The sequence below is a fragment of the Lissotriton helveticus genome, chromosome 4_1 (assembly GCF_964261635.1).
Source record: "Lissotriton helveticus chromosome 4_1, aLisHel1.1, whole genome shotgun sequence".
Taxonomy (NCBI): Eukaryota; Metazoa; Chordata; class Amphibia; order Caudata; family Salamandridae; genus Lissotriton; species Lissotriton helveticus.
In genome coordinates this window covers 1,531,496,739-1,531,507,609 of record NC_136063.1, presented here as the reverse complement: position 1 = coordinate 1,531,507,609, position 10,871 = coordinate 1,531,496,739, and the positions used below count along the sequence as shown (strand labels likewise).

The 10,871-nt window shown below is 51.0% G+C and overlaps 1 protein-coding gene across 1 annotated transcript; it reads left to right on the top strand.

Annotated features, from left to right (window-relative positions):
* Positions 1–1,067: 1,067 nt before the first annotated feature.
* On the top strand, positions 1,068–10,197 carry LOC144828180 (uncharacterized). The gene is made up of 3 exons (XM_078686276.1): positions 1,068–2,106; positions 2,466–3,409; positions 10,057–10,197. The coding sequence occupies exons 1-3, from the start codon at positions 2,022–2,024 to the stop codon at positions 10,195–10,197; spliced, it is 1,170 nt and encodes a 389-aa protein (XP_078542402.1). The 5' UTR covers positions 1,068–2,021.
* The last annotated feature ends 674 nt before the right edge of the window (positions 10,198–10,871 follow it).

Below are 10,871 nucleotides of genomic sequence, written 5' to 3'. Positions count from 1 at the left end.
ACTCACTCACAACTGATTCACAGGTGCCCATTCATACGGGATCTACTGTGTACATGTGAGGTACGACTGAATTGTGTAGGGTACTACCCGATGTGGACATGCACACGTGATGGACACTTGTGGCTCACCGATGGCCATGGTATGGACACACATGGGATGGAGCATGACATGTGTAGCCACGCAATCACGCACACAACCGTGAGCAGGCAGCTGCAGACAATGGTACAAGGTGCATCATCGGCTAAGATGCTAACATTGATCACGCCATGGCGGTGCACTGCATCCGCTGTTTACGTCTGGGCATACGCGGGCCGCCTTCGACATTCACACTGTCTGCACGTGCACAGACCGTCACGCCCACACACCGGCAAGTGCATGTGTAAGGTTCCGGGACGGATGGTCGATTTGCAACAATGTTGTATCACTGGCGCCTCCATGGCGGTGCACGTACACAGCGGGGGAGGTGCAGGCCTATACATCCTGTAGATGTACTCAATGGACATGCCAGTTCATGACCCCCCTTACAGTCACCTTGCATCATCCACCGTACACCGGCCGGAGCGGCCGGCCCATGAACAACCGCCGTGCCAGGCCCTGCCCAGGACCGCCGTGCCGGCCATGGCAACAACCGCCATTGCACGGACCGCCAGGGAACGGCGGTAGTGGAAGGGCCGTGCAATGGCGGTTGTTGCCATGGCCGGCACGGCGGTCCTGGGCAGGGCCTGGCACGGCGGTAGTGGAAGGGCCGTGCAATGGCGGTTGTTGCCATGGCCGGCACGGCGGTCCTGGGCAGGGCCTGGCACGGCGGTAGTGGAAGGGCCGTGCAATGGCGGTTGTTGGCATGGCCGGCACGGCGGTCCTGGGCAGGGCCTGGCACGGCGGTTGTTCATGGGCCGGCCGCTCCGGCCGGTGTACGGTGGATGATGCAAGGTGACTGTAAGGGGGGTCATGAACTGGCATGTCCATTGAGTACATCTACAGGGTGTATAGGCCTGCACCTCCCCCGCTGTGTACGTGCACCGCCATGGAGGCGCCAGTGATACAACATTGTTGCAACTGAAGCTTCCTTCCGTGAGGCTTGCACGTGCGGTTGCCGATGTGTGCCCGTGACGGTCCCTGCACATGCAGCCAATGGGAAGAGGGACGCTGGCCGCATACGGCCAATCGCAAGTAGAGGAAGCTGTGCACCGCAACAACAGGGCCAGTCATTGGGCCATTTCACGATCACGCTTCCAGGGCTGACCAATTGCTGGCGACGTATGCCACTGACACGTGCTGAGGGCCCTATATATGTGTGTTGGCCAAAATGAAACTTTCTACCCTGGGGACCATTGCTGCCTGTGACCATCACCTCGACCTGCTGCTGCTGCTGAGCTGACCACCGACTGCTGCCTGTGACCATCACCTCGACCTGCTGCTGCTGCTGAGCTGACCACCGACTGCTGCCTGTGACCATCACCTCGACCTGCTGCTGCTGCTGAGCTGACCACCGACTGCTGCTCTAGTGCCATACTCCGTGATCTTGCCATGTCGTCAGGCAAAGAGATCCGGTCTCGACCCTTCACCGCCGCGGAGCTTGATGTCCTCGTGGACGGTGTACTCCGCAACTATGGACGCCTCTACGGCGCACCGGGACGGGTGGTAAGTGCAGTGTGGGACATGTTGGTGTGCATGAGGGGGCCAAATGATCAGGCCTATTTCTATCTTAGCTGTGTAGTGTGGGCTAGACATATGTTCCTGATTGTGCATGGCTGCTGACAGTAACGTCTTGCCCCTATGTGTGTGACAGGCCACCTGTCCACTGACTTACACCCTTTTGTCTCCCATCATGGTAGGTCAAGCTGCACCTTCGCAAGGACCTGTGGAGGAGCATAGCAAGGGAAGTACGGGCATTGGGGGTGTGCAACAGACGACATACACACTGCCACAAACGCTGGGACGACATTTCCAGGCTGAGCAAGAATGTAGCGGAAGTAACACTGGGCCTGATTCCAAGGACGCCCCGTCTGGCCCGACGCTCCATGACCCCTCTCATGCAACGTATCATTGCAGTGACGCATCCTGAACTGGCCGAACGTCTGAGTGCCGATCGACAGCAAACTAGCGGTGAGCATACTGTCTGTGTAGGAAACCTGTGAGTGCTATGCATGTATTGGTGCACAGACACACTATTGAGTTCCGTGTTGCGTATGTATGCCTGTGATGCCTTTTTGGTCCCATTTGGCGGTACTCATTTGACATCCAGGTCCGCCATGTTGACACGCCACTTGCTTAGTAGTTGAGTGTAAAAGCACATCCCCTAGTGGTCCATGGCCCCATGGCAGAAAATGTGAGGATGACTGGTAGGGGTGGGCCATGTGCAGGATGAGGGCTCCTAAACCTTTGTCTGCTATGTGATTTGGCTATCCTGTTCCTTCTGTACGTGAGTGTGCCCATGACTCACACATCTTTTCTGTGCATTTCAGCTTTGACAGAGGACACTCAGCCACAGACGGTGGAGAGTAGCCGAGGAAATGAGTCCGGCTCAGACTTCGCACACACGCAGACTGACACGGAGGAGGCCAGCGCCGGAGAGGGGGACAGGACCGTCCCTGAGGACTCGCATGTGGAGACGCCATCGTCCTCCTCGTCGGACACTCTGGGTGAGCCTGCACTGTTGTCACAGACTGGGAGTGGGCACTCACCACCTTCTGTCGTAAGACAGCACACAGGGCCCACACTTCCGCCAACTGCACCATGTACTGTTCGTGGCCGGAGGAGTAGGGGGAGCAGAGTGGCGTTCGGTGCAGGCACCGCTGCCCCTGCCACGGTGAGCCAAAATGCACTGTGTGCTGAGGCCGTTGATCTGCTCAGACAGCTGTGTGTGGGGCAGACCAATATGACAAATGCTTTCCAGGACCATGATAGGAAGTTGGGGCAGGTGGTGGCATTCATGGAAGGGATGCATGGCGATCTTGCAGGTCTACACAGGACAGTGCAGTCATTGGCAAGCAGTGTGTCGTCTGCAATAGTACAGTCGAACGAACAGGGTGCTACTTGTGTTTCACCATCTACACCGCTGGATGTCTCAGGGGGTAGTGATTATTCTGAGCAGGACTCAAATACAGCTTATTGCACTAGAAGCAGCGTCAGACAGCACGTCAGGGCACGCAGGGCACAGACCCCATCCCCTAGATCAGCTAAATCTGTTCACGTAGACGACGTCAGATGCACTGGAGTACACACACAGGATCCACAAGTGTTGTTGGGGGACATGCCTTCCGGAGCTACACAGCCATTCAACACGAAAGGTACTCCCAAGGCAAGGGATAGTCACATGTCCATGGACTGTTCCTTGGACAAGGCCAGTCAGAAGACAAAGGCACCTACTAAGAGCAGGGAGACTCCCAAGAGCAGGCCCACAGCAGAGGTAAGGGACACTCCCAAGGACAGTGAGAAGACTAAGGCACCTACTAAGAGCAGGGAGACTCCCAAGAGCAGGCCCACAGCAGAGGTAAGGGACTCTCCCAAGGACAGTGAGAAGACTAAGGCACCTACTAAGAGCAGGGAGACTCCCAAGAGCAGGCCCACAGCAGAGGTAAGGGACTCTCCCAAGGACAGTGAGAAGACTAAGGCACCTACTAAGAGCAGGGAGACTTCCAAGAGCAGGCCCACAGCAGAGGTAAGGGACTCTCCCAAGGACAGGGACACACACAGACAGCAGGTGTCTGCTGGAGACAGGTGCACCACAGACGACAAGTCTGCTGGCAGGAACAGGGCGGCGAGCAGGGCACAGGCTACATCCAGAGACAACACTCCACCTAAGGATAAGGCACATCCTACGGACAAGGCATCTGGCATGGACAATGGCGCTATCAAGGACAGGCATACTTCACCCCTGGCTGCACTGAGGCTGATGTTTTCTACTAAACGTAACACTGATGTCTCCGCGGCGGAGTCCCCCCATACCTCCACTCCCATCCAGGCCAGTCAGAAGCAGAGGAGGGTGTCCCCTGTTGTTGCATCCCCCATTACACATCATTCCGAGTCCAGGCGGCAGGCACAGAGCAAACGACAAGCAGGCTCCAGCACGTCCCCCGAAACCAGATCCCCCGCAGCAGTTGCTCCACCTATGCTGGGTGGTGATTCTTTGGAGTCCCCACCACTTGGCAGTCCTGTCCTGTCCAGGGTGCACTCACACCACCCTAAGAAACGCAGACACACACCATTGACACCTGCCAACCCCGATTTGGCTCTAGGTGAGCTATCCCCAGCTCCCAGGCCCACCCTGCCTCCTGGCCCATACAGCCCTGTGGCTCATCATTTCAGTTGTCCCAGTGGCGCTGGTGCAGTTGACTCTCGTGTATCAGATGGTGGCACAGTGTCAGTTGTGCCCTCTCCTGTTGCAGATCCTGGCAGGGTATGTGGGTCTATGGCTCACGTGTCAGTTAGGAGATCTGTGGCTGTGTTGCACACTCCTGTTTCTGGTGCTGGCAGTCTGTCTGGGTCAGTGGCTCACGTGTCAGTGACTACATCTGTGGCTGTGTCTCACACTCCTGTTGCTGGTGCTGCCAGTGTGTCTGGGTCCGTGGCCCATGTGTGTGTCACTCGGGCTGTGGCTGTGTCTCACACTCCTGTTGCTGGTGCTGCCAGTGTGTCTGGGTCCGTGGCCCATGTGTGTGTCACTCGGGCTGTGGCTGTGTCTCACACTCCTGTTGCTGGTGCTGCCAGTGTGTCTGGGTCCGTGGCCCATGTGTGTGTCACTCGGGCTGTGGCTGTATCTCACACTCCTGTTGCTGGTGCTGCCAGTGTGTCTGGGTCCGTGGCCCATGTGTGTGTCACTCGGGCTGTGTCTGTGTCTCACACTCCTGTTGCTGGTGCTGCCAGTGTGTCCGAGGCAGGTAGTTCACGCAGTCCCCCTGATTCTGTGATGTGAGGTGCTGTACACTTCACTCAAATGTTAGTTCACATGGTGTGTCCATTGAGAACTGCGTGGCACTCTTGTGGTCCCTGTGACGGTTTGGTAGGGACACGTAGTTGTGCTGCCTCTGATGTACCTGTTCTGTACTGCACATTGCCCTGTTGATGCTCTGATACTGCATTCTGCCCTCTCGTTTACTGCCTCTGATGTACCTGTTCTGTACTGCACATTGCCCTGTTGATGCTCTGATACTGCATTCTGCCCTCTCGTTTACTGCCTCTGATGTACCTGTTCTGTACTGCACATTGCCCTGTTGATGCTCTGATACTGCATTCTGCCCTCTCGTTTACTGCCTCTGATGTACCTGTTCTGTACTGCACATTGCCCTGTTGATGCTCTGATACTGCATTCTGCCCCTCTCATGTGCTGCCAATGATGGACCTGTTCTGTGCAATGGACTGTTGATGCACTTAGCCCCTCTCATGTGCTGCCTCTGATGGACCTGTTCAGTGCAATGGACTGTTGATGCACTTAGCCCCTCTCATGTGTGCCTCTGATGGACCTGTTCTGTGCAATGGACTGTTGATGCACTTAGCCCCTCTCATGTGCTGCCTCTGATGGACCTGTTCAGTGCAATGGACTGTTGATGCACTTAGCCCCTCTCATGTGTGCCTCTGATGGACCTGTTCTGTGCAATGGACTGTTGATGCACTTAGCCCCTCTCATGTGCTGCCTGTGATGGACCTGTTCTGTGCAATGGACTGTTGATGCACTTAGCCCCTCTCATGTGCTGCCTGTGATGGACCTGTTCTGTGCAATGGACTGTTGATGCACTTAGCCCCTCTCATGTGCTGCCTCTGGACCTGTTCTGTGCAATGGACTGTTGATGCACTTAGCCCCTCTCATGTGCTGCCTCTGGACCTGTTCTGTGCAATGGACTGTTGATGCACTTAGCCCCTCTCATGTGCTGCCTCTGGACCTGTTCTGTGCAATGGACTGTTGATGCACTTAGCCCCTCTCATGTGCTGCCTGTGATGGACCTGTTCTGTGCAATGGACTGTTGATGCACTTAGCCCCTCTCATGTGCTGCCAATGATGTACCTGCTCTGTACAGCACAATGCCCTGTTGATGCTCTGATACTGCATTCTGCCCTCTCGTTGACTGCCAATGATGTACCTGCTCTGTACAGCACAATGCCCTGTTGATGCTCTGATACTGCATTCTGCCCTCTCGTTGACTGCCAATGATGTACCTGCTCTGTACTGCACAATGCCCTGTTGATGCTCTGATACTGCATTCTGCCCTCTCGTTGACTGCCAATGATGTACCTGCTCTGTACTGCACAATGCCCTGTTGATGCTCTGATACTGTATTCTGCCCTCTCGTTGACTGCCTCTGATGTAGCTGCTCTGTACTGCACAATGCCCTGTTGATGCTCTGATACTGCATTCTGCCCTCTCGTTGACTGCCTCTGATGTAGCTGCTCTGTACTGCACAATGCCCTGTTGATGCTCTGATACTGCATTCTGCCCTCTCGTTGACTGCCAATGATGTACCTGCTCTGTACTGCACAATGCCCTGTTGATGCTCTGATACTGTATTCTGCCCTCTCGTTGACTGCCTCTGATGTAGCTGCTCTGTACTGCACAATGCCCTGTTGATGCTCTGATACTGCATTCTGCCCTCTCGTTGACTGCCAATGATGTACCTGCTCTGTACTGCACAATGCCCTGTTGATGCTCTGATACTGCATTCTGCCCTCTCGTTGACTGCCAATGATGTAGCTGCTGTGGTGCCCACTTTGCCCATGCTCACGCATACACTGTGATTTTACCCCTATTTTGTACAATAAAGGTTGTCTATCAGGTCTCGTGGTCTGTCGTTGTCATTCCTGCTTGCGTACTACTAATGTGTATTTGTATATGCTTCTCATCAGTGGTTTCGGTAACATGACACTCCCCCTCCCTACGTCACGTCCCTTACTGGTATTCCCCTGCAGACAGCCAATGGTTTGTGCCTTACCTGCGTCGTCGTCCGTGGTGGGCCATGACTAGGACGTGGTGGATCGCGAAGAGCATCGGGAAAGCGTGTAGCGCTGGGTCCATGGTGTTGGTCAGCTTGCGGTGGGTATCTCTGCTATGTCACCTGTCTTCGCAGTGGGGATTCCGCCGTGTTCAGACAGGTTGTTTTTCCGCTGCGGTTTTATGTGTATTTTCCGCCATCTTGATTTGGAGGACGGTCTTCGACGTCAGTCCGTACGGCGTGGCCTCCGGATGTGTTCCGTCCGCCACGCTCTCGTGTGTAGTTCGGCGGCGGAGCGTGCTTTCCCGTCGCGGACGGGAATTTGACACGTTTTCCTATCCTGATATGGCGGACGGAGTATCCGCGGCAGGCGGACACGGAAAAGGCTTTTTCCGCCTACTACAGGGCCGCGGTGGCTCTTCCGTCCGCCATCCTAATGAGCCCCATAGTTAGGTGAATATTTTAATCATACAAAACCAATGAAATTCCCATATATAGTTAGTTGCACTAACTATATATTTCGCGCACCCGCAATCCACTGCTGATGATGTCACATATTACATCATTCATGACATGGTCAGTGACATCACTGATGACATCACTGATGACATCTCAAATGACATCACTGATGACATCACTGATGACATCTCAAATGACATCACTGATGACATCACTGATGACATCATCCAGTGACTGTGTGTTTCGGTAAAGTTTAAATATGTTTTACATATTGAAGAATGAGAGGATGTATAAGTGTCTGGATGAAGGATTTAGTAGGTGTGTGACTGACTGTATGAGTGAGTGAATAAATGTGTCGTACTAAATGCATGGGTTAGTGACTAAACTGTCTGAATGTGTGCATCAGTATGTCTGCTGTGGTGTAAACTGCTGCATGTGTTGATCATTAGCTATACGAGAGGCTATATGTGTTATTGATTGGTTACCCAAGTATTTGTATGGGAGATTGAGTGTGTGTGGGGGTGGCTGGGAGGTGTGTGACTCTGTGCATAGATGTGTGAGCAGTTGATTCACTAGGTGTATGAGTTCAAGAGTGCATGTGGAAACAGCTACATGGGCGGTTGACTGTGTGCATGAGTGTATGGATGAGTGAATGGATATCTCAATGCTACATGTCATAGTAAGTACATATGTAAAACACAGTACATGTGAGAGTTGGCATATATAAATAACTGTGCATGAGAGCCAGTGAATGTGTGAGTGGCTGTATGGATCATTGTGAACTTGTATCAGGGATTGTATAAGAGAGTAAATATGTGTTAGTATATGTTTGAATAAGTAAGGTGTGTATAACTGTATAGTTGAGGAAATGGAGGTGAGATTGATTCTTTGCATGACTGACTAGGTGTGTGAGTAACTCCATGGATGAGTGACAGTGTGTGAGTGTCTGTATACACTGAGTGTATCTAAGGTTATATTAGAGCCTGAAGAGGTTCATCGTATTAGCACATGAATGATGTCATCAGTGATGTGATCAATGATGTCAAATGAGATGTGATCAGTGATGTCATCAGTGATGTCATTTGAGATGTCATTGATGTCATCAGTGATGTCATTTGAGATGTCATCAGTGATGTCATCAGTGATGTCATTTGAGATGTCATCAGTGATGTCATCAGTGATTTCACTGACCATGTCATGAATGATGTAATATGTGACATCATCAGCAGTGGATTGCGGGTGCGCGAAATATATAGTTAGTGCAACTAACTATATATGGGAATTTCATTGGTTTTGAATGATTAAAATATTCACCTAACTATATATGGTCTCAAACCTATGGTTTTTTCATTGAATATATATATATATAGGCAATATCTTCGTGCGAGCGCGCACAGATAGGACCACGGACACAGAAATATGCTGTTGCCGATTATGGTGCTTTATTATATAGAAGAAAGGTGCAGTCCCAGATGCGTTTCGGACACGAACTGTGACCTTGATCATTTGGCGACATATTGAAAAGTGGGAAATTTAAACAACATAGCACTTCCGGTGACATGATCAGTAGAAACATAGATATGAAAAAAATACTTCACATTTTGCTACTTTGCTTAGAGGAAACCTCTCCGTAAACACTGCAAATGGCTACTTATTAAATACAAAAATAGGTGCACATCACTATTTAAGGTTTAATTTTACAACAAAGCAATTTAGAAATCTAAAAAATAGAGTCTAAACATTTCCGTTTTTTGTCAAACGCACAAATGCTCATATGTCAAAAGCGATGCGGGGTCCTGCTTTGTTGCCAAGGATACCATCGATGGGGGGCTTGTGATGCAAAGGCCTGCATCGAAGGTGAGTAATACAGAAGCACTTCCAAGGAGACTGTGGGCTGCAGTTCAAGGTTTGGCATCTGGAATGCGTCCCACTGTATCAGTTCAGAAGCGGGGCTGCGAGGAGTTCTGTCACGCTGTATCAGTTCTGACCACAGGACCACATCTTGGCTGTAAGAGCACGTTCAGACTCACTTTGAAGGATCCCGGACTGGGGTCGCACCAATGGGGGAGTAGGACTCACAACAAGCCGAGTCCAGGTGCTGGGTTTAAGGTGGTTGGAGCCATTTCTGTTCCTTAGGCTCTGATCAGGAGGTCAGTCATCTAACCCTTGGAGTCACTTTGGTGGTTTCAGGTTCAAGATGTAGGTCCAGTCCGTTTACTCATGCGGCACGGCAGAAGAGCAGCATAGAAGCACTCCCTATTGTAGATCAGCACAGCAATCCTTCTGAGTCTTCCATAGGTCACACGGTGCACTGAAAAGTTGGGTCTGAGTGACCAATATTTATACCTGATGCCCACTCTCTAGTAGGAGAAGATTTTGGAGGTTTCCATCCATCAAAGAGGGGTGGTTAACGAAGAGAGCATACACACTTTAGCACTGGTTAGCAGTGGTAAAGTACACAGAGTCCTAAAGCCAACAAAAACGAGATCAGCAATAATGGAGGAGTAAGGAAAAAAGACTGGGGGTAGGCCACCCTAAGACTGACAGGTCTAAAGTCATATTAAAAATACATATTATATCATGAAATTTATAGAGCCAAGAAGAGCACGGCAAAAGAGTCATAGAGGAGAATGACTTTTTTCTTTTTTTTTTTTACAAATATTTTTATTAACAGTTAACAAACGAAAGACATCAGGTGACATTGACCAGTTACACAGTTGTCAAGTATACAGGTCCATACTTCAAACAATACATACAGGATGATGATCAAGGGATCACAGGGACTCCTGCGCCTCCTCTTCTTCCAGACAGATAGGGGGCTTACAAATGTCACCACGGTAGCAGTTCCAATCTGCCCAGATCCCCACTTTTTGGGACAAAATCTAGAAACGTAGACCGACCTCTCCCTGAACATGCACCAATCCATGTCTTCTACCCATTTCCCAAGCCGGGGTGGCTGTCTGGCTCCCCACAGCTGAGCGATGTTGCGCTTGGCAACCATTCATGCTAACGTTACTGTTATGTTAATTGTATACTTATATTCTCTCGTGCCGGCTCGTGAGTTACTCTGAGCTCGTGATGGCGTTTCCCTTGTGCCTCCGAGCCCAGAGTTCTCTCGAACAGCCGTTAGATACAGTTTCTAACTCGGCTCTGCTCATCGGGTTTCCTCCGTCCTTACTTAAGAAAATAAAGAAGACATCTTTATATCTACAGCTCCAGCCTCTCATTTATAAAATGTTATGACGACACTTAAACCCACGCCATTCAACCAGGTCACTCAAGGATTCGCATATGAAGCGACTTGCTTGTATTCAAGAACCTCAAAATAATGTTAATGAATTAACCAATATGTTTTTCTTACTAATTTGCCTCTTTTTGTTCATGATTGGGTATCCGAGAGAAGCTTGCTTATGTGTTTTCTAATCCTAATACGCTTGCAATTAAAATGGCTGCTGCTACGCGGGAATTTCTACTGCGCATGCGTCTGTC

Excerpts from the sequence above, each read along its gene's own strand:
- LOC144828180 (XM_078686276.1), top strand. The coding sequence starts at position 2,022 with ATGACCCCTCTCATGCAACGTATCATTGCAGTGACGCATCCTGAACTG. Across the intron at positions 2,107-2,465 it reads CGATCGACAGCAAACTAGCG|CTTTGACAGAGGACACTCAG; the intron begins GTGAGCATACTG and ends TGTGCATTTCAG. Across the intron at positions 3,410-10,056 it reads AGAGCAGGCCCACAGCAGAG|TTAACAAACGAAAGACATCA; the intron begins GTAAGGGACACT and ends TTTTATTAACAG.